We start from the raw sequence: 23,718 nt of genomic DNA, 5'->3' as shown, positions 1-23,718 counted from the left end.
TCTTTTTAAAATATTTTACTCCTTAGTCCAGTGATTTACACACCAACTTTATCCAATGAATATTTCATTGATAACCCATTTAAAGTTGGCACTTTGCAAAAGATGTTGAAGTGTGGAAATTTTGGTACGTGACATCTTGCATTAAACCAAATTTCACCATAGTTGTCTTATATTCAGATTGTAAGTTAGTCAAAATATCAGAGTCTTGGGAACTCAAGTGTGCCATACTAAATAGTGTGCAGCTTGTGTGATAAGACACTGAATTCAGTATGTTGTTGTTTAAGAGCCCAAGGATGTCTGGTGTTGGGTACACAGAGTCCCGGAAGCACCTAGAATTGAAAGCATAACTAAACGGCTGAAAGGAAAAGCTAAAAGAGCAATTTTTCATTCTTTGAGCTACAGTCCAGATCTGAAGACCATGTGTGGGCAGTTTGCCATTTGTCTCTGCTGGATTTTGCTATCTTTCCTCCTGGATGTATCTCTGGCCTTTATTTCCAACATTTCAACTCAAAATCAGCATCCAAATGTGACTGTTGCTCAAGACCAGGATGGCACAGGCTGGGATTCACGATTTCATCAGCTGAGAGCCAGTCTTCCATCCTTCTCACACCCAATCCGTCCATACACCCTCATCACAAATGCTGACGACTACCACTACATGCCCAAAGTCAGACATCGCCGGCCTTCTCTCCTCCTGCGTCTTCTGGGATCCTCGTTTGACCCATTTTGGATGTCTGTAGATCGCCCTTCTGAGTCCCCCCAGGGAGTTCGGCCCACCCTCACCACCTTCAAAGAGAAATTTAACCTGTGTGTGTCTCCAGAACTGAGAAAGGCTTCAGCAAAACATCAGCAGAAACTAGAGAAGGAGGCTGCAGAACTGGACCTCAGTTCTCTGCCATCAGATGCTGCCAGTTCAGTCAGAGAATGGCTGGTGCACTCAGCAACATGCAAATTACAGCACCAGTGGGTTGATCTGGGCCCAACCTTCTGGCCACGGTGGCTGCGGCAGACTGACTGTGAAGGGCCAGATGGAGGGCAAAGTTGCTCCTTTCCCAGTGGGATGAACTGCGTGCGAGCTCAAACAACACACATAAAGATTCTGGCTTGGCACTGCATTGAAATCAGAGATGGAGATGATGGCTCCAGAAAATTGAGAGGTGAAAAGCCTGATGGCAGTGCTCAGATGGGGACAGATGAAGCAAGGAAAAGATGTTTATGGAGACAAGTGCCTTATCCTGTGGTGACTGCATGCATGTGTTCATGTAAATGAATGTTTTTATCACTGCAGACCGGCTTTTTTCTGTGCACACTGTGTTTTTTATTATTTTGTTGATTTTCAGTGTTATAGTTGAAATGATCGAACATGGCTACTTTTAATTACAAAGACAATGCCGCTACCTGCTCTTTCATTTTCTCTGCTCTAAACTTTCAACATTTTTATTACAAACTGGTTTAATAAATATTTAAGTAAATATTTTACGTCAGTAAACTGCAATTTCTAAGGCGCTGAGTTTAGTGTAGTTCGTGCTACATTCAGGTTTATTGGAAATTCGTGGATTGTGCATGTTTCTTCCAATTTTTCTTTTTCGCTCTATTTTTGCAATTTCATATTCAAACAGTATCAAACAATTTTGTTTACAGGGAATATTAAAAATTAAAGTGTTTTTGGTAACTCACTGTTGTGTTTGATTGATTGATCATACTTGACAGTATTAATTGAAGATACATACTAATCATTCTAAATAATAAAAATCTACATAAACCTGTTTCTTGCTGACTTCCTTGCAAACTATTCTAACGTACACATGCGCATGAATATAATATGAATAAAATATAAGTGTCAGCACCTATGTGATTCCTTGTCTTCTTCTGTCAAAAATTAATAGTGTCTTCTACGGAAGCGTAGAGCTGCCACCCAGGCAAAAGAAAAATAGAAGTATATCACGTTATAACGTGAAAAGTTTATTGTTCTAACAAGATACTTTTCATGTTTGTACAATATACTATCATGTTTGTACAATATACTTTTCACGTTTGAACAATATAATATCACGTTATTACAATATGCATAAATATCACGTTCGTACAATATATTTATATTGTTCGTACAATATATTTATATTGTACGAACGTGATATTTATATTGTACGAACGTGATAATTATGCATATTGTAATAACGTGATATTATATTGTTCAAACGTCAAAAGTATATTGTACAAACATGATAGTATATTGTACAAATGTGAAAAGTATCTTGTTAGAACAATAAACTTTTCACATTATAACGTGATATACTTCTTTTTTTCTTTTGCCTGGGTGGCAGCTCTACGCTTCCGTAGTCTTCAGTATTAAAACTACCAAATGTACAACCCACCCTGCAGCAGTGTGAAACCTTGCGTGGGTCAAAACTCCGAGGAGCAGTGAATGCATCAACTGTGGATACGTCTTTGCGTAACTCCTGAGCTGTACGTCGCTGACTGTACACATACAAGATGGCAGCTTTGGTGGAAGACGAATTTGAAGATGCGCCCGATGTGGAGCCGTTAGAACCAACTCTGAAGAATATCATCGAGCAGAAATCTTTGAAATGGATATTTGTGGGTGGGAAGGGTGGCGTTGGTAAAACGACATGTAGGTAAGTTCATTAAAAATGCTAAATTGCCTCCGGATACTGACTCGGTTTGAGCGGCTGGCTAGCATTAGCCGTTACCATAAGTTGACGTGGATCATTGTCCGAAAATGAATTGCGTGGGTAATTTTTCCCACGGCGAGATTAGACTGGTGTTAAATTTCTACCTAAATACGCGCTGGCATCAAAGAAAAGTGACTGTTATGTTTTAGATTTGAGTAAGGAGTCCTTTCGCCGGGCAGTTTGGTAGCTGTGAAGCGCAGTCAGCAGCTAACGTTAGCAGCTGACACATGGATTCACGACTTTCTCAACACCTTCAGTAATCACCGTATAAGCCACCATCAATAACCCGCTGCTGATATTATCAGTTCTTTTACTTCACCCAGAGTTAAAGGAGACTCCAGAGTTAGGCTGTCAAGCCCTTATTATCATATCTTTATTCATAACAAGAAGAAAAAAAATATGAATAAATACGATTCCAAATGAACGTGGATCTAGTCTGTCTGCAGTGGACTTATTTCAAACAAGATAACCAACAAAAATCTAATTAACGTGTCAAACAAATATGTACATTACACCAGAGCAGCCACGATAATATTGCACATAGATTAACCACTGTCGCATCCGCTATCACTTAAGTTACAGTATCTACTGTGTTTCATTTGGAATATAATTGCATGCAAAAGTTGTGTTCATCAAAGTAACTGGGGTAAGGTAATGTTCACAAAGTGGAAATGAATTAGATTTTTACTTTGTGCTTTACACGGCATGCATGCACATAAACGATTAAGAATTAAAAACGTTGCGGATCGCATTGTTAGTCAGTTGCACAGCATTTCTTACATGCTTACATTGGGCACGAAATAATCTTAACAGGCTCCAGGCTCTTTAAACATAAACCTGTCCTCTTTCCATGTCCTTCTGACAGCTGTAGTTTGGCTGTCCAGCTGGCGGCTGTTCGGGAGAGTGTGCTCATCATTTCCACAGATCCTGCCCATAACATCTCTGATGCTTTTGACCAGAAGTTCTCAAAGGTACCCACTAAGGTTAAGGGCTATGACAACCTCTTTGCAATGGTGAGTATATGTGTACACTTAACAGCTATTAAAGGTTACAAGTGAGAGGTGTTGCTTGATGAGATTAAAAATTGAACTCAAATGTTTGCAAATATATATTTTTTGAGAAGCATGTTATTAATAATATTAATAACATTGATGAAGTTTCTGAAACGACAATGAGCAAGCATCCACAGTACAAGGATTTTCTTATCCACATTTTCATCCTTGCATCATATTAAAGTCTAACGTTTAGACAGAGTTTAAAAAGCACAGAGGGTTTGTTCATTCTGTTTTTGGAAAATAACATTTAGTGCATGAGATCACCATCTTTTCAGAGTCATGAGGCTAGCCAGTTCCACATGTGAGTCTCACAAGCACCATTGTGTAACAAACTCAATCACTGGAGGGCATAAAAACATTTGCAATCTATTTGAAGTGTGCTGATCTTAGAATTTGGGCATGTGTATACAGGAGATTGACCCGAGCCTGGGTGTGGCAGAGCTGCCTGATGAGTTCTTCGAGGAGGACAACATGCTCAGCATGGGCAAGAAGATGATGCAGGAAGCCATGAGCGCCTTCCCCGGCATCGATGAGGCTATGAGCTATGCAGAGGTCATGAGGTAGTTTTGTATTTGAGTTTTCCTGCAGCATGTCTGAAGTTTTAAGGACAGTTAGTGGGTGTTATACTTACCACTGTTGTTTGCCTGTATCTCAGATTAGTGAAGGGAATGAACTTCTCAGTGGTGGTCTTTGACACTGCCCCTACTGGCCACACACTGCGACTGCTTAACTTTCCCACCATAGTGGAGCGAGGTCTAGGCCGCCTCATGCAGATCAAGAACCAGATTAGCCCTTTCATCTCTCAGGTGGGTGCTGAGATGAGCAAATCAGTTCAAACCATTTTCAGGATTCTGCACATAAAATATGATCTCTGATTAAATATATGCACTTTGTTGGCCTTTCTCTTTCTCCAGTGTTTTCTCTTTCTCTCTTCTCTTGTTTTCACTCACACTGTCCATCTCTTTTGCTGTTTCTAGATGTGTAATATGCTTGGTCTGGGTGATATGAACGCAGACCAGCTGGCCTCAAAGCTTGAAGAAACCCTGCCAGTCATTCGCTCAGTTAGTGAGCAGTTCAAAGACCCTGTAAGTCACATTTGTATATTCTTATACAACTTTGAGATTTATATAGTACTAGCTTACTATTGATTTGATGATTGAGGGGAGAATTCACTGCCTTTTAACAGGAAGAGCCCTCTCTGGTGGAGATCAGGTTAAGGGAGGGTGCTCCTCTCTGATTTTATTATGTATATAAAAATATGTGTTTTCTAGTACTCTCACATTTGGGGTCAACTGAAAGCTTTTCAGAGAGCTTTTAGAACAACTTGATAAAAGAAAATTACAGTCGTCTAGCCTAAAAATAATAATGATGCCTGGTTGGTTTTTTTTTTCTTTTTTTTTTCCTTTTTTCTCTTCAGCCAGTTCCTAATTTTGGCAGTATTGTACAGATGAAACAGATGCAACATCATTGTCAATTAAAGATGTAATTGCTTTAATGGTTATAGTCTCCACCCACCCATGATGAATAAGCCTTTTCACACTACACTTCAGTCATATACTGTTCTAATGAGGTGCTGTGGTAGCTACATGCACACCCTCTGTAACAAGTCTTATCTGATGACAGAAGAAATTGTAGCTGGTTCGAGTGTCAATAGTGTGTGTGGATACAAAAGAGTTTTTGGAGTGACTCACTGTGCACAGCAGCCTGTTGCACATGCATGTATCCCTCTTATCAAGCCCTCTTTATACTATTTTGTCATTAGGACAAAAGAAGTTTCGACAACAGTTTCACCTTTTTATTATTTTTTTTGAAGTTGTAACTCCACCCCTGTTGAGCCCTAGTAGCTGGTCTGTTTTACTTGATTGCTTTAGATTTTGTTATTCCTTTTGATTTTGTTCTTTGATGGGAACTCATCAGCCTGTTTAGACAAAATATTTAATATAAAAAACGAATTCAGTATTTGGAGCAAATTTGAGCTTCATCTTGTCATATTAATGGTTTTTATGTATGTGTGTTGTAACGCACCTTCCTCTCACCCTTCAGGAGCAGACCACCTTCATCTGTGTGTGTATTGCTGAATTTCTGTCACTTTATGAGACAGAGCGGCTGATTCAGGAACTGGCTAAGTGCCGCATCGACACGCACAACATCATTGTCAACCAGCTCGTTTTTCCTGATGCAGACAGGCCGTGTAAAATGTGTGAAGCCCGCCATAAAATTCAGTCGAAATATTTAGACCAGGTATGAATCAGGAGAAATGGGAAAGTTTATTTACAATATTTACAGTTCAAAGTCAAACAACTTTATTGGTGGTTTGTCTTCTGCCCACAGATGGAAGATCTTTACGAGGATTTCCACATAGTCAAGTTACCTCTACTCCCCCATGAAGTTCGAGGTGCCGACAAGGTCAACACGTTCTCTAAGCAACTTCTGGAACCCTACAAACCCCCAAACAAGTGATGTCCTGCCCCCTCGCAGGGCCGCCTCCTCTCCCCTCATTCTACAGACAACAGCTTTGCAGTCTGAGTTATCCTCCTCTGAGCTCCATCCCCAGCAAGCCTCAAATCCTGCAGCAACAGCCTCAAGATGATCCATTCAGTCCTCACCCTGGTATCTTCAGCACAGTACGGTTACAGCGAGACACCCGCCCGCATTGAAGGGTGCCCCACCCCCAACAACATCACAAGTAAACCCATAGAGAAGCTGCATTATTTTTGGAGATAAGACAGTACATATGCGTGCCACCTTACTCTCACTTCACCTTCTCTTGTCTTCATATCCACTGTGGCAGTTCCTACTTTAAGCATTTAACTTTTTCTCGACAGAAGAATTGAAAAATCGTCCCCTCCTCCCCCACACCCCGTGCAGTGTCCGGCCTCAGTTGTGAAAACAAAGTGTTTCCAGTGACAGTGCTGTGTGTTTGAGGAGAAAACAGCTTTCAGATGGTTGATGTTTATGACTTGTTTATTCTGTGTGATTTATGGTGACTGTGTCTCTTCTTCCATTTGACTTGCAACTAAAAATTCAAACAAACCCATGTATCACACTTTTTCCATCCAGATTTCTATATTCAGGTTGTGGTGGCAGGGAAATAAAAAAGAAAACACTAAAAAAAACAGGAAGACAGCCTGTGTGGTCTTTAGTTACAGCCTTGTTATTGCAACCAAGACAAACTGAAACAGTTGAGAGTGTGTCTTTTACCATTTATCAGATCATTAGATCTGATAAATGTATTGTTTTCTATCCATAAAGGACACTAGTTGCTTTGGTTGGTATTTGGAGGTAGGCAGTTGCAGTTTTATTTGATGTGACTGGTGATGTTTGAGCTGGAAGCTAAAGCTGTTGGACACTGCTGATCTCCCTGTTCATGTTCCTATACAGTGCTCATTAACTCATCCAGTGTGTTTCTGTCAAATCTGTGTCCATCCTGTTGACTGAGAACTATATGGGAACACTGTTGAAAGATATTAGTAGCCTTATTCAGTGCTTTGTTCATTAAAATACATATTGAATGTTGCTTGATCAAATGTTAAACAAATGAATGGTGAGCTGAAGGAAATTTAAAGCATCCTCTCCCTTTTGATTGAATATCAGATTCCTGGCTGCCTTGATTGGTGCTTTCCAAGTGAAACATAAATAAATGACAGGATAGTGCACTCTCGGTTAAAAACTCAATTTCCCCTCTCTGTCACAGTTTTTGAGTCCGTTTTCTATAGATTTTCTTTAAATTATAATGCCAGTGTTGATTAAAACAAACTTGCCTCAGCTGAAAGTCTTTCATGGTCATTTCTTTTTCATCTGCGTGCCAGTTGAATTAATCGTTTAATTGGAGTGGACTGAAGCAAATTCTCGTGTGTGCACAGACCAGCAAACTGACCAGTGCGCAGATTGGCTCCGACAGAGCATGAAGCCCCGTTTAACCTTCCAACAAAGCAGTTCAGGAGCAACATAAAAGCCTCCCACTGAAAAGAACGCAAAAGTAGGAGGAAAAATGACATCCACAAAATGACTATTGTATCAATGAACGCCAAGAAGTGTCTCAGTTAAAGTGTGGTCGATAAGTCATGTTGGGTACTTTGGAGACGTTATTAAAAACGTCTCAGATATGTCCAGGTGGAGAACTCCACTCCACAGATATCTTATTACAGTAAAACTAAGTTTAAGAAAAGTGGAGGAAGCTTTGACATAAAATGCTCCTTTAACATGGTATGAGTATCTTAAGATGTTTGTTATTTAAGCTGCAGCACGCAGTAATTACTGATCTGTAACTGGAAAATTGGGTGATTTTTTTTTCGTATCACTTAACACGAAACTTTGCCATGGTTCACTTGCTCCTGTTGCATAATTTTCTACTGTACTGCACGGTCCTGTGCGCTCCTGGTGCCCCGGCGCTGCGGCCTGTCGCTTGTGTTCCATCACCGAGCCCCGCTCTCCCGGTCGGGGGTCGCGTTAACGAGCTCCTCCTTCTCGTTTTGGGGATTTACCCCGGGGTGCACTGACCACTGGACGCACCAAGGAGGCACGTAGGATTACTGCCACGCAGCTGAAAGAGCTTCAACTTAATGGAGCCACTGGATCACAGGCTTCCGAGCTCATTGAAAAAACAGCACGGAACAAGGCAAATGGAAGACGGTACTACTAAATGAAAATATGAATTCAGTTATCCAGAGGTGCCAATTACGCACAGGGGATGCGCTGAACATTTCAGCAAGCTAAATAACAACAAAAGGTAAGTAGATGGTTTTTTAAATAACTACAATCAATAACTGTTCATCAAAAACTGTTTATGACAAATTTTTTTTGTGAGATCATGTTCTCATTGTCTCTGGCTCACCTGAGTTTAGCTGTTTCTTCCAAACAGCTGTTTTGTGTTTTTTATTCTGGAGATCTTCTGTCACTGATGACGGTCACATACACGGCTAGAGTTGCAAACGCCCGATTCTGTGGCTTCTCCAAGCTGCTCTGGGCCTGGAAAGGGAGCATCTACAAGGTGTTATATAAAGAATTCCTGGCTTTCTTTGCCATGTATACCGCCATCAGTATTACTTACAGGTGAGAAAGGAGGACTGCTTTATCAGTGCTTTGATCCGTTCATCATACTAAACTCTGGAAAACTTTTTTACTCTTTTGTTTTTAGATTTTTCCTGTATGATGACCAGAAAAGGTATTTCGAAAAGCTGGCAATTTACTGCAATCACTATGCCAGTCTCATCCCCATGTCTTTTGTACTGGGTAAGCGTTAATGATCACCTTTTTGATGTCTCCCAGGTCTGGATGCACTTCTATGATTTACTCCTGATGTTTGCATGCAGAAAATAGGAATAGTTTGCTAAATAGCACAAGGCTCATGTTTATAGATTATTTGTTAGGGATCCTCAGCTCTAGACATCGAGACCCTTGTTTCATGGGCTTGTAGCTTCTAGAGTTCCATATCTGCTGTTTATAATTGAAGGTTTGATTATGCAATTATTAGGACAATGTCTTAAAAAGTGACCTACACATTTTTAACAGTGATAATAGCAGATTTTTGATTTTAAACATATTGCATAACATTTATATAGATTTGAATAAATAGTTTCCTCAAAGAAAATATTGATGTGTGGGTCTTAAAAACCCTTTATTTTGCATTTACTACATGAGGGATTTTCTGTTTACCGACTCAGCCTTTGTTGAAGTTCATCTGTCCTTGGACTGTTTGCATGTTTCGTGGGTTTTACTTTGTGGATGTAAATCACCTAATTATTTTTATGCATCCTGTGAGTCATTAGTCAAGGTTACTGGTTCTCTATTGGCATCCATCAGGCTTAACAAGACATTATGGTCATTGCTGTGAAAAAGTATTTGCCTCTAATTTTTAGTTTTTTGGATATTTGTCAGATCATCAAACAAATTTATATCATTAGACATAGATAACCAGAGTAAATGGAATTGCTGCTGTGTTTCCGATCATTGTCCTGGTGCATAATCCGAGTGTGTTTGATCTTCAGGACATGAACTGATGGCTGAACATTCTCCTTCAGGATTTTCTAGTAGATATCAGAATTCATGGTACAGTTATGGCAACTATGACCACTATGTCTGACTGTTAATAAGTGCTGTGTTAGTTTTACATCATTAAGCCTTCCAAAAAGTTCAACTTTTGTCTCATCAGTCCACAGAATATTTTTTCCAAAAGTCCAGTTTTTTTTCTTTTTTGGCAAATGTGAAAAAAGCGTTTGTGTTGTTTTTGGTCAGCAGAGAATTTCTCTTTGAAACTCTTCCATTGAGGCCATTTTTGGCCAGCCTGTGTTTTTTTTTAAATTCACTTGCTGCTCATTTCTTTTAGGATTCATTTTAACATTATTTTATTTGCATTCAAAGCCTCCATGGCCTATCCCCATCTTATCTCTCTGAGTTGCTACAGCCTTATACACTCACCCGCTCTCTTAGGTCAGCTGATCAGCTGTGCCTGAATGTACCCACGAGACTGAGCGTAAACTTAGAGGAGATCAGGCTTTTGCTGTAGCAGCTCCAAAACTGTGGAACGATCTGCCTTTAGAGATTGGACAGGCCGCTTCTCTGCCTGGTTTTAAAACACTTCTGAAAACCCACCTCTTCACCCTGGCCTTTGACTTCTTGTGAGATGTTAGTTTTTCTTTTATTTTTATTTGAGTTGTTTTTTAGTTGATTGTATGTTGTTTTATGTTTTTTTTTAAATATAGGGCTGTTTTAAATTTTATGTATTATGTGTTGTTGTTGTTGTTTTTTTTTGCTGTTTCATTTTATCTATTGTTCTTAACTTATTTACTGTACAGCACTTTGGTCCTGTGCTGGGTATTTGGTAAATGGTAAATGGCCTGTATTTATATAGCGCTTTACACATCCAGTCATCCACCCATTCACACACACATTCACACACTGGTGATGGCAAGCTACGTTGTAGCCACAGCCACCCTGGGGCGCACTGACAGAGGCGCCCCAGGGTGCTTTTAAAGTGCTTTATAAATAAAGTTGGATTGGATTATTGTTGAATCATGAACATCACCTTAACTGAGGCAGGTGAGGTGTGTCGTTTTTTACATGTCATTTTGAGTTCTTTGGTGACCTCCTGGATGAGTCGTCAGTGCACTCTAGAAATAATTTTGGTAGGATGGCCACTCCTGGGAAGGTTCACCACTGTTCCAAATGTTCTCCATTTGTGGACAATGACTCTCACTCTGGTTCACTGGAGTCCCAAAACCTGTGTAATCCTTTTCAGATTAATAGACGTCAGTGACTTTGTTTCTCAGCTTTAAATTTTAAGACCACGACCTGATGTGTTTCTTTTAAGATCTTTTATCCTACTTCACTTTGTCATGTAGGTTATATTATGTGATTTCTTGATTTAGCAGGTCTAGTGGTAATAAGACCTGGGTGTGGGTAGTGAAAGTGAACTCAGTGTTTCAAAAACATGTGGTTAATCGCAGTTAATTCATGATTTAACATGAGTTGGGTTACTTTTTCACATAGGGCTGGATAGGTTGGGATTAGCTACTCAGGAAGGGGGCAAATAGTTTGTCACAGCACTGTAACAGTAAACTCAAACCACTTGACATCCCTTAGGCCCCTTTATGGACCTCACAAGATAGCATATGATCTAATATTTTTTAAAAGTTACAGTTTGTAACTTAGATCTTCAGTAGTAATCATCTGTCCACTGCTGTTTGCAGGTTTCTATGTGACCCTGGTGGTGAACAGGTGGTGGAACCAGTACACCAGCATCCCACTTCCTGACAGACTCATGTGCGTCCTGTCAGGCGGCCTCCAGGGGAGCGATGAGCGAGGCCGTCTGTTGAGACGCACCATGATGCGCTACGCCAGTCTGTCAGCCCTGCTCATCCTCCGCTCTGTCAGCACTGCTGTCTTCAAACGTTTCCCCACCATGGACCACGTGGTAGAGGCTGGTAAGAAGGATGGTTGAAGGAGGGAAGATGGTGATGGGAGTGGTGTGGGTTTATTCTTAGCTGTTAATGTAAAATAGCCATTCACTCGCTGATGCTGATGAATCTGATGATGAGTATCAGTGATCAGATGTTTCCCAGGCTGTAATCAAGAAGTGACCCAAAGTGTTTTAGCAGCGACAGAAGACTGTTTGTTTTCTGACACAGTTCTTTGTGACTATTGTCTATGACCCCTCATCCCAATTTCTTGCTGTTATTTAAACTGAAGTCTTACACAATAAACAAGTCCAGTTTTGGTCCGTGCAGGATTCATGACAAGAGATGAGCGAAAGAAGTTTGAGGGTCTCCACTCTCCATATAACAAGTACTGGATCCCCTGTGTTTGGTTCACCAACTTGGCTGCGGTGGCTCGCTGCGAAGGCAGAATCAAAGACAATCACACTCTCAAACTACTGCTGGAGGTACAGCAGAATTAAAGTTGTGTTTTGGTGGATATACAGGTTTAGATATGCATTCACACAGACAGCTAGTTTCTTTATTTGTGTGTGAGCAGGAACTGAATGCATTCAGAGGGAAGTGTAGCATGCTGTTTCATTATGACATGATCAGTGTTCCTCTGGTCTACACTCAGGTAAGTGCTGACTGTTGCACTGTTATTCACTCTTACACACATCTTTAATTAAATTATGATTTTCTTTCACACAAACATTTTTTATTACATTAGGCTTTTGTATATTATCTGTTTCAATTTTATTTACTGATGTCAAAGAAATGACTGCGATTGCTTCCAGCTGAAGTGACAAAAACTTACAGGTGAAAGACTGCATCTCTCAAATTGTAATTGTTCAAATATAAATAATAAATTAGTCCCTAGTGACAAGTCATGTACACTCATTTGACATGTACACTCGAGCGATCATGGCTCAAGAGTTGGGCGTTCGCCTTGTAATCGGAAGGTTGCCGGTTCGAGCCCCGGCTTGGACAGTCTCGGTCGTTGTGTCCTTGGGCAAGACACTTCACCCGTTGCCTACTGGTGGTGGTCAGAGGGCCCGGTGGCGCCAGTGTCCGGCAGCCTCGCCCCTGTCAGTGCGCCCCAGGGTGGCTGTGGCTACAATGTAGCTTACCATCACCAGTGTGTGAATGTGTGTGTGAATGGGTGGATGACTGGATATGTAGAGCGCTTTGGGGTCCTTAGGGACCAGTAAAGCGCTATATAAATACAGGCCATTTACTCATTTGAAAGAAAAAGTTTTCACAGCACTCTGTGCAGTCTCGTGAAAAACTAAGTACATCCTGTGATTTAGTAGCTTGTAGATCGACCTTTTAGCAGCAGTGATAAAAGTAATTATTTTCTGTATGACTTTATCAGTCTTTCAATGTTCATTGCTTCAGTTGTTTTAGATACATGACTTCACATTTGACTCTATAACATTTGGTATACAGTGAAGTTCATGGTCAACTCAATGATTAGAAGGTGCCCACGTCCTGTGGCTGGAAATTAAGACCAAAACACCAATGTGGTTCACAGCTGGTATGAGGCGATTGTGCTTATATGCTGTGCTTGGTTTTCATTAAATGTGGTACTGTGTGTAATGGTGAAATATCTCCACTGTTGTCTTTTCTGTCCACCGGACATTGTTCTGGGAGTCTTATGGTTTCTTTCAGGCGTAACTTAAGTCATGTTGCCATGTTCGTTAGAGAGGAGAGGCTTTCTCAAGGGGAAACTTCCAAACAAACCATACTTGTTCAGTCTTTTTCTAATTGTACTACCATGAACTTCAACATTTGACTGCTAACTGAGGTCTGTAGAGTTTGAGATGTTGTTCAGAGTCTAATCTTTGCAATTTGTCTGAGCACGACACACTCTAACCTTGGGATGAATTTGCTGGGATGTCCAATCCTGGAATGATTGCGGCATTGTGTTAACATTTACCTGAATGCTTCAGACTGGCAAAGTGCTAAAACCTCTGCTTGTACAGAGGTGGTCACACTTGCTGATGATCATTTCATTAAATGCATTTGATTAGCAACACCTAGCTGCTACTTATCCTCTTATTTCCAATGGAAACAGTAAGGACGTACTTAGCTTTTACAGTGATTTTTATAAAAGGTAATAATTTTAACTAATAAAACAAATCTATAACTACAGCTGCATTCTAGAGATTCATGATATATAGGATCAAAAATGCAACAGTCAAAAATAAGTAACCAAAAAGACTTCTTTGCTTTGTTAGTGTTTATTAGTATATCATTTAATTAATGAATATACCACAGTGTATTTGTATGCAGCTATTAAAGAAGTATTTGACTAGTCAGATTGCATTTGTGGATGTTCACATAAACTGTATTTAATAAACACTTAAATCTGTTCTAAATGTAAAATAAAATAAATGTATTTTAGTGCTTCTTTTTGTTCGTTTTTAGTATTGTAACGATAAAAAAGAGGTTAAAGAAAAGCTGTAGAGTAAATTATAAGGCCAGCTACATCCATCTGCCCCTCAGGTGGTGACTTTGGCCGTGTACAGTTTTTTCCTGGTGTGTCTAATTGGTCGCCAGTTCCTGGACCCCAGTCAAGGTTACCCAGGTCATGACCTTGACCTCTACGTGCCCATCTTCACTCTTCTGCAGTTCTTCTTTTATGCAGGCTGGCTCAAGGTCAGATTTAGGCTTACAGCACATTGATTCCCTTTTTGATTCTTAAAACAAAAGTAACACATGGAGAGTTATTATGGTTTTTTTCATATTTTATGTTTTGTTCTGAAGGTTGCTGAGCAGCTGATCAACCCCTTTGGAGAAGATGATGACGACTTTGAGACCAACTGGCTGATAGACAGAAACTTCCAGGTTTCTTAATGCTGTCTCTTTTTCTGATCTTGTAACAATCAATTTCTCAGGGAGGAACTTTGTGGCCTCATTATCAAATGCAGCTTCTTCATAGTTTTGTTTTTTAAACTTCACCTCCATATCTCTGGACAGCTATAATGACACTGCGGCAGTTATTATAATCTGTTTTAAGTGTTTGCAGAGAGCGATCATCAGGTAAAATTCATGTTTCTTTTGTGCTTGCTTGATTTTGATTTGACCTATTCTCTTATTGTGGATACTTCATATATGTGTGCATCTCTTTGCATTTCATTCTTTAGGTGTCCATGATGGCTGTGGATGAGATGTATGGAGATTTGCCGATGATGGAGAGAGACCGTTACTGGAATGACTCCAATCCCCGTCCACCCTACACCGCAGCCACTCTCTTCGTCCTGCGTAAGCCCTCGTTCCAGGGGTCCACTTTTGACATGGCGTAAGTTTTACATTACCTTCTCATTGTACGTGTACTTCCTTTGTGACTTTGACACCTTCAACTGGATTCCCCCCTCATGGTGGGAAAATTTCAGTTGTGAAAATGAAAGTAATGTACCTAAATTAAATCAAGTACTTTGACGTAGTTAGGGCTGAGAAATGGTAAAACCTGTTCCCCAGAGGAAGGCTGAAAACGCAAAACACAACTCTGAACATGGAAAATAAATTGCTGTATCGCTTGACAGGATTCCTAAAGAGGAGATGCACTTCCAGCCTCTGGAAGATATTGCTGAGAATTTGGAGGAGTCAGGAACTCGCCATCCTAACATGGCGCTCTTCAACCGCCTTCTCAACTCAGCCCCATCACCGACTGGCCTAATGGGAGGAGCCCTTCGACGGACCTCAGCACAGCTCCAGAGACTGCGCCACTCCCCCGGCATTGACCAGTACAACAGCGATGATGAAGACAAGGACAGCTGTAAAATAGGTAAAGCGGGGTCTCTGCCATCAGGGCTTGGGCAGGAGACACAGAGCACTGTGTGCAGTTTTAGGGAAGAGAAGAGCGTCAGAACGCCTTTGCTGGAGATTCAGTTTGGGTCTGAGCAGGACAGGCCAGGAGAGCAACCTGCCATCAAGGAGAGGAAAGAGCTGAGTAGAGTGGAGAGTAAGTGCAACGAAGAGCACCAGATTGGGGAAGAAGAAGGGAAAGGAGAGCGCGGAGAGACAACCAGAGCTCCAGTGTCTCTGCTTCCTCCCCCACCTAAGTCCTCCAGAGAGAAGTCTTCTCGACCATCCTCCTCCATTCCCATCACCTCGAGTCACCCCTCTGCTCTCCTCTTTCACCCAGCTGCCCACTCTAGTCTGGAGCTCTGCAGCTCCCAGCCAGCTATCAGTCACAACAAAGCTGTGTCCACCCCCAAACCTCCCTTGGGAGGAAACAAAATGTCCTTCCTCACTGTGCCATCCTTCAGTGAACCTCAGCGTTTTCGCAGTGTGAGCATGGGGTCAGAGCTCACAGGGTCTTAGGTGGACAGTTGGTAGGTTCACATGAACTTGCGATGGTTTGAAAATATAAGGCTTGATGCAGTGCATGCTTTCAGACGTGAAGTTAGTCACTGAAGTGGAACTTTCAGTCTTACTAGTTAGTAGCACCTTCGTGGCCACAGTTTTTGGAAATTAGTTTAGTACATAAAACACTCTGATTTTGTCATGCAACTTCTGAAGTTTGACTTTCAACAATGATCTGTAATTAGTTTCAAAAATCAAAAGGGAGAGAGGGATAGGAAATATGAATAACACTATGTTTTGATATGTTTAAAGGAATACGATGACCTTTGGAAATCCATGTTTTTACTCTCATGTCTGAGATAGAAAACATCTATTTCAGTTTGATCATTTTGAATTACTGTAACCGGAAGCAGGTGGAAAATCATCATTTTTTTTAAAAGGGAAGAGCTCAGAGTAATCTGCATGTTGCATCTTGATAGCTGATGAGAGATACCAGGTTTTAATTTAGAGTTCTAAAATTTAAAACTTTTAACATTAACCAAAGTTTATTTTGAAAAAAAAGCAAACTGCATGCATGACACAGTTTTCTATGTTCATCTAATTCATCTTGATTATTTAAAAAAGTAAATACATGCACATTTATGACTTATTGTTTTCATTTTCTACTACTTATAATAATATAATAATAATAATAATATTGGCTTAAATTAATTAACACAATAATTCGACACAAAAATACATTTATACATTTGATACACTGTTTCAACAAATCAATGAATGAGTATTTAAAAACACATTTTTTAGTTATAACAACACTGTTATCTGCAAGTGCCAAATGTACATTCTGTGCCAACAGTGACCAGCAGGGGGTGATAGCAGCAAACAAAAAACAGCACAGACAGAAATCCTCAAGTCAATTAAAAGAAAACTCAAAATACTTAACCAAGCCTGATCTTAGCCTCACACAGGCTTTGCTCCTACAAGAGGATACAATAATTTTCACATTTCAAACTAAGGGATGGTAACTACAGTTTTTCCCGTGATTTTCTCTCACGAATCACCATTTCGATCATATCTAACAGTTGCCTCAGAGCTATATCAGCTCTTTGGATTAATAAACTGCATTTTTAACATCTAATAAAATGGAACTGATTTGGGTGCATGGGTTGCCCAGAGCCAAAACAAGACTAAGGCGCAATCATTTTAGATGGCTTGGTTAATTTGTAGGCAGTGAAAGACTTATTATGGGTAGGAAAGAGGAGTGCAAAAGGTCACCTCAGTAAAGTGGGAAGTGGGAGTTGTTTGGTCACTCATATTTTTAGATTTGTATTGATGCTGGCTCAGTCTGGTCTTCTTAGAAGCAAAGGATATGGGTAAATAACAAAAACAGGAAACAAACAGTGATATTGTTTAATCCCTGCAATCACTTGTGGACTTGTTTTCGAGTTATTGTTATCCTCAAAGCCATTCTTCTTAACTTTTATGTATGCTTTCTGAACAGTGTTGCAGTACTCGTAATGCTTTGTCAGGCTGCCAGGATCCATTTCCCCTCTTCTTCCTGTCTGGACCTTGTTTAATAAATCTGTGAAACTTAAAATCAATTTAGAGAAACAAGCAGATAAGAGCTCACCTCTGAGATAGATGCCTTCGTGCAGACTTGCTTCCGCATTGCTGGTCATTATTTCAGACAGATGAAAGACAAATATGAGCAGAATATAACAAAAATACATTTGCGTGACTGACCAAATGACACAGCAGAAGGCCCATGACCTACCCTCATCGCGGCTCAGTGCCGCTCTCGGCTGTTTTGGAGCAGAAGACCTTACGTACAGAACAATAGGGAGAGGTGCTGCACTCTGAAGTGTCCTGCCTCCTCTCCAAAGTCAAGGATCCCATCCTGCTGATCTGGGGACATTCAGCCAGTCCCTCGGGAGGGGATTAGTGCCTTGACACAACGCAATAAGCTTGACACACGTGGAAATAAATAGGGTATAAAGCTGCATGTCGTAAAGTGTTATTGGCACAAAAATTACGACCTGGTAAACAATGCTAATAAATTGATGTTAGAGAGTGAGACTGAATCTTTTTATGAGCTGTATCATGTCGCAACAATCTGATGTTTCTACAAAGAGCTGGTACTTACTACGCATGTTTGTTTGTCTGTGTAACTGAATCATTACCAGTTTCAGTGACCCAAAAATTCTGTAGTTCCCCTCATTATCACTTGACCAGCATCAAAGGCTAGCAGTATCTGCATATCAGGGAACATCAAGAAACAGAGAAACTGTCCGGCCACATGTGGCTATACTTTTGTACTGAAGCCCTCTTTTGTCAGTCTCCCAGAGTCAGTTTTTACAAAGGTCAACCCATTCCAGTCTTTGTGCTGGCTTCAGGGGAAATGTGGTTGATGCTTCTGTCATTAAGTGTGAAAACATGAGTGTGGGGGAGGATTTCAAAGAAGTGTGCATTTCTCTGGAACCAGGAGAACTGAGGTCAGCAAGCAGGCTTACTGAAACTATCTCAGTAAGCCTAAGACTCAGAGCTGCTCTGCCGTCCAACAATCAGCCCATATTTACCACGTAGTAGTGTGTGTTTGCACACTTCAGTACTCACGCTGCTTATATGTGTTTGCCACTGTGTAGTTTCAGTTTATGGACTTTGTGGAAAAAGAAGCATGTTCCTGAAACAGAAAAAAGCGAAAGAAACAAAAAATGTGGGAAGAAAGGAAACTTTCACAAGATAAGCTTCTTGGAATACGAAACCTGTGAATGTTTACTTTGTTATGACAGATGTGGATCACAAGACCACAACAGACACAAGAAATGCTGCAGATTCCTGTTAGTTAGCATTGCTTGAACATCAGTTGTGAAAGCTTCCTCCTACTTACTTCAGTTTCTGCGCTGCAGAATCACAAACTGCGAATTCTAAAAATTTCTGCTTCATCACAGTCAGTTTCCTCGCATCAGCTTACCCATACCAAAACCTATAAATATAAAAACACTCAAGTTAAAGGAAATTCTTATTTATTCCATCTATATTTATAGCTTTCACTATAACTCGATCGGGAATGATACACCGATAGACTTTAGGCCTGGGAACACAACCAAGTCCAGCAGGTGTATTAAATATGAGTGGGTGGATGATCAGTGAGGCCAACCATGCCACAAGAAGAAGGCGCTCCTAAACCGCTTTATTTCAAACTAAAACTGAAAGTGAGCACGCCCAAAATGTCAGTAATACGTTTAAATTGCTCAGGAAAACGGTGTGCGTGAGCAAATATACTGTAAGTACAGTAGGGCAACTCTGGATCAGGAAAACGAGTTTTGAAATGTGGCAGCTTACAACAGACACTTGTCTGTGTTTTGTTTTCAAATACTTCGGAAACCTGTCTGTCCACCGGACTGCTTGTGTATCCTGTCCTGTTAGACTTTCCTGTAATTTTGGCAAAATCTCGTGGAGGAAATCGCATTTGTGTCAAATGAAAACTACACAAGACAACACTAATAAAAAAAACTGTTTAAATACAAAGAGAATATTAAATACATGTTATTGCCACTGAAAGAACTTGGAGCTGCAGTGTCTTCATGATTATAATAGATAGTAAAACACACACACAGACACGTGCATGCATGCACACATTAAAAACAAGTCGTTAATATGGCAGCAACAATATTTTTATTGATTTGATTTTCCAGTGAAGTGTGCAGACACTCCGTTTACTACCTCAGCAAAGTCTAACGTCCTCTTTCAACTGCGTAAACACACATGTGACTGCAGTCAGTGTTTGTTGTACCGTTTCTACCCTGTACTTTCACATTTGTTTTTGTCTGGTGTGCGTGTGTGTGTGTGTGTGTGTTTCGGGGCACTCCCTGTCTTACACGCCCTGCCTCGTGAAGTCGTAGTTTCTGTGCTTAAGGACTCGTCTGTCTCGTTCTCCCTGTGTGTGTCTGTCTATCAGCCCTGTCTTTTACAGACTGGTTGTCTCTGTCTGTATCTTTTTGCTCTGTACCAACTTTGTTTAAACAAGACCACTCTATCAGTGTCGTCTGTCAGAACAGAATGAACCTACTGTTTCTTAGTGGTCTGCTTGACAGTGTGATGTTATCAAGATGAATGGCAGAACAAAGACTTGTTTTAGAGATTTAAGACAACGACTTAAAGGTTTGTTAAGTGTGTCTACAGGGCTCTTAAGTGTGTATTTAACCCAGCATGTAGCTTATTTCCTTATTGCACTTTTTTCAGCAGGTCAACAGTCTTCTTATCTTTCAAAGGTAATATTTGATGCAACGTATTAATTAAAGTGCCTCGCTCGTGGGTGGATCTTGTTACCTTCAGACATAATCAAGCTTCTCGTTTCCAATATTTATGCAAAGCTAAGCAAACCAGCTTAGCTTCTGTTTGCAAACATACAATGATTATCTGGTTACCCACATACGCTGACAAATATTTCATCACAGCAGGGTGCAGGAGACCCCAGGGGGCCCAGGGGTTGAATATCAGGATTCCAGATTCAGTATAAGCATGTCTTATTGCCTAAACAAAATATGTAAATATATGGACTATTCTCTTGACGGTGCTTGTTCTTCAGTCTGCTGGCATCAGATGACAGTTATATAATTCTCTGCCAATTTATATTTAACAACAACAACAACCTTCTCAGATGTACTTCCAAAGGATCATTTTTAAAAAATCTAATTAAACAGGGTCCATGGTATAATCCGAATCAGTTTTTTTTTCTTTTGGCAAAGGGTGAGCTGTGGGTGGAGGTGAAGAGACTTTGATATGAGAAGGTTTGAAATCCCTACACCCAGTGTGCTCGCTACAGATTCACTTTTCAAGTGTTGGCATGCCAGATGACAGCTCCCCAACAAAGTGACTCTGTTTCCAATGCGTGTTCTAAATTTGGTGAGTTTGCACCTGAGTGTCACAGCGCTGCAGACATGTTGGTCACTGTCTCCATCTGGCTGCCAACCTTCATCCGCAGCAGCAGCGGCGGCCTCAGAGCTTCCTCTGCCCGGCCACATCGATGTTTATGTCTGGGCTGCAGCCCTTCAGAAGTGGCCAGAAGCAACAAAACATGTTTTTTCCCCTTTAGGGTCTGAAAACTGGGCAGACAATGTCTCCACAGTCAGACTGCAGCTTATTATCCAAGTCAGCCTGAGCATGTTATTATTGAGAGTGAGGTGGAGTAGATTTTAGGAAGGGGAGGGACTTCTAGCGCATCGTGAGCAAAGTAGAATGGAAAGGATAATTTTCTTGCGATGCTGCAGGGTGGCATGGCGATGCAGTAGTGAGCACGGACACCTCACAGGCACACAGTTGCTGCTTTGAATCCAGAGTTGCATGCTCTCCCCATGGCTGCATGGGTTCTCTCTGGGTACTCCTGCTTCCTCCCACAGCCCAAAGACATGCATGTTAGTCTAGCTGATGATCCTAAATTGATCACAAGTGTGAATGTGAGCATGAATGGTAGTCTGTCTCTTTGTATTAAGCCTGCTGTACACTGACCTGTCCAGGGTGTACGCCACCCCTCGCTCTATGGCAGCTAGGACAGGCTGCAGTTCTCCTGCAACCCTGAATTGGATAAGCAGTTAAGAAAGTCAATGGATTAAGATTGCACCTGACATTAAATAACCAGTCATGCAGGGGTTTCCCTTTAAAATCTACTGGTGGCAGTTCTTAAAAATATTCCATTTTATGAAAGTACTTTCCTTTTTTCTCAAAAAAATTGACAGTACTGGTTTTAACTCCCCAAAAATAACTAACAGAGCTTAATTTGAGGTAGAATTTAACCTAAAGATTTTGGACGCAGAGATTAGATCTAGAAACTGGCAGTTTAAACCTTAAAAAATTCACCTAAAAGTCTGCTAACTGCTGTCAACAGTAAAAAAACAAGACAACAAAACTTTCCTTGAACACTCCATAATCAAGTACAGCTGTCCAAATCACAGACAAGAGTTTATTCTATTTTTAAAGAAGTGAAACCAAAAACTGGTGTCCATTCAATGGTTTATTAATCATGTAGTGACAGCATATCTTTATCAGGACTGGTTTAAATAGCTCATCTTTTGTTATCACTGGTGAATACCTTTCTAAATCAGCCCTCTGAGCCGTTATGCACCTGAAGGGGTCATGCTGAGTCCTCTGTTTTCATTATACATATTGCTTCTTCCGTCTATTTTTAAAACACACAACATTACTCTGACGACACTCATGTTTGCTAAATCCGGCCACTTGCTCTCACTTTTTGTCAGTTTTCTAGCATTTAAGCTGATCACGGTTCTGTGAGGTAGTATTGCAGAAATCATGGAAGGGATATAGTCGTTCGTTCTTCTATTCTGTTTAAAATGAAAATGAAATCTATTCTTAACTGTTTGTCAGGCACATAAAGCCAATCAGGCTTTCTCCCTGTGAGCCCTAAAAGTTTGAAATAACCTTCAGATCAGGCTTTATTACTATTAATTAGTTTTAATTTCTGAACTGAATACCCTAAGTTGTGTTGATTTTTTTTAAATGTGCATCACTGTATTTGTTGTGTGTTACATGTAAGTGTATTATCTAGATAATATTACTGGTAAGACTGATCTGATTTGTTTAGTGGGCTTGTTAAGTATTTACAGTCAAAATATTTGAGTCATAAAGTGACCAACAGATAATGTCTTCTTTAATCTAGATATTAATGAGCGGTTAATACAAATATGTTTATCTCACTGACACTTGCATGAGTAAGTTGATACCATGAGAGACTCAAAAAATCCTTAGCTAAGAGAGAAATCTTCAGCAGCAAAGATGGTGGTGCAAATATAACTTCTACGGGGAAAAGATCACGTGATCTGAAAACAATCTGAAAACAATGATTGCTGGAATATTTGGCGCAGATAGTATTAAAAATCAATCTGTTTTTTATACTCATTAAGCAATCAGCCCAGCTATCGCATGTCTCCTACAAAATCGTCTGAATTGGTTGCTTTATTTTTCATTTATTCTGATTATTTACTCTCCCAACTATAAATGGTATATTGCCAGTTAACATCAGTAGCGTGTCTGAATTATTTCCAGTTAAATACATTTGGATGCGAAACAAACAACTATCATGGCCCTGTGAAGAATATCTTGATAAATCCAGCAGCTGGAGGGCTGCACATCTGCACTGTGAACAGATGGTAAGGGGAGAACAAACAAGGCTGCTCCAAGAGCTGAGGGGTGACTAGTCGAAGTCCGACTCCCTGCCCCGACCTCTACCCCCCCCTCCTCCGTTTATTCTTCCTCTTTTGCCTGCTCCCATGTCACCCCTGGGCTCCCTGATGGATGCTGACAGTAACGGCTGTCCTCCGTTCCCTAACCCATCACCCCAACCCTTCCGCTCCCATCCATCCCTCCCACCCCCTTTCCTCATCTCTCCTTCGCTCTTCCCTTTTTCCTCTTGCCCATTCTGGTCTGACCATGGTGACCTCGCTTTTTGAAGATGTCATCCTGTGGCTTGGCTTTGAGCTTCTCGAGGGACAATAATGTCTGAGCTCGGCTGTCAAAAGCACATCCAGAGCAGGATGTGCTGCCCATCCAATACTATTAATCTCTGGTGTTCAGTTAGATTTGCTAAGACTGCAGGCAAATCACTGCATACGTCTCTGAAATAGCAAAAATGTAGTTTTACAGCAGGTATCAATACTTGTCTCAACTCAAGTGAAACACAGAAATATTTTTTGAGATGAGTCATTTTGACATCTGTGTTGAGACGAAGCGGTT

The 23,718-nt window shown here is 40.6% G+C and overlaps 3 protein-coding genes across 4 annotated transcripts; all 3 read left to right on the top strand.

Moving 5' to 3' along the window:
* Nucleotides 1-126: 126 nt before the first annotated feature.
* Nucleotides 127-1,798, top strand: LOC100695597 (noggin-2-like). Its single transcript, XM_005458578.3, has one exon. It carries the CDS (start codon nt 419-421, stop codon nt 1,268-1,270), a length of 852 nt encoding a protein of 283 aa, XP_005458635.1. The 5' UTR covers nt 127-418; the 3' UTR covers nt 1,271-1,798.
* A 664-nt stretch (nt 1,799-2,462) lies between these two features.
* get3 (guided entry of tail-anchored proteins factor 3, ATPase) lies at nt 2,463-7,307 on the top strand. The gene is made up of 7 exons (XM_003453758.5): nt 2,463-2,636; nt 3,559-3,706; nt 4,160-4,308; nt 4,404-4,554; nt 4,726-4,833; nt 5,792-5,989; nt 6,080-7,307. Exons 1-7 carry the CDS (start codon nt 2,494-2,496, stop codon nt 6,206-6,208), a joined length of 1,026 nt encoding a protein of 341 aa, XP_003453806.1. The 5' UTR covers nt 2,463-2,493; the 3' UTR covers nt 6,209-7,307.
* A 349-nt stretch (nt 7,308-7,656) lies between these two features.
* LOC100695332 (bestrophin-2) lies at nt 7,657-23,002 on the top strand. 2 transcript variants are annotated; one of them, XM_005458577.4, is made up of 10 exons: nt 7,657-8,477; nt 8,610-8,800; nt 8,886-8,980; nt 11,437-11,670; nt 11,974-12,128; nt 12,221-12,298; nt 14,170-14,322; nt 14,431-14,511; nt 14,811-14,965; nt 15,210-23,002. In XM_005458577.4, the coding sequence occupies exons 2-10, from the start codon at nt 8,649-8,651 to the stop codon at nt 15,988-15,990; spliced, it is 1,884 nt and encodes a 627-aa protein (XP_005458634.1). In that variant the 5' UTR covers nt 7,657-8,477; nt 8,610-8,648; the 3' UTR covers nt 15,991-23,002. The 2 variants fall into 2 exon arrangements, with proteins under 2 accessions (XP_005458634.1, XP_003453862.2); XM_003453814.5 differs by having other exon boundaries at nt 7,657-8,800.
* Nucleotides 23,003-23,718: the final 716 nt, after the last annotated feature.

This window comes from Oreochromis niloticus, linkage group LG6 (genome assembly GCF_001858045.2).
Source record: "Oreochromis niloticus isolate F11D_XX linkage group LG6, O_niloticus_UMD_NMBU, whole genome shotgun sequence".
Classification (NCBI taxonomy): domain Eukaryota; kingdom Metazoa; phylum Chordata; class Actinopteri; order Cichliformes; family Cichlidae; genus Oreochromis; species Oreochromis niloticus.
The sequence above is the reverse complement of the archived record's forward strand: the minus strand, read 5'-3'. Positions and strand labels throughout refer to the sequence as shown.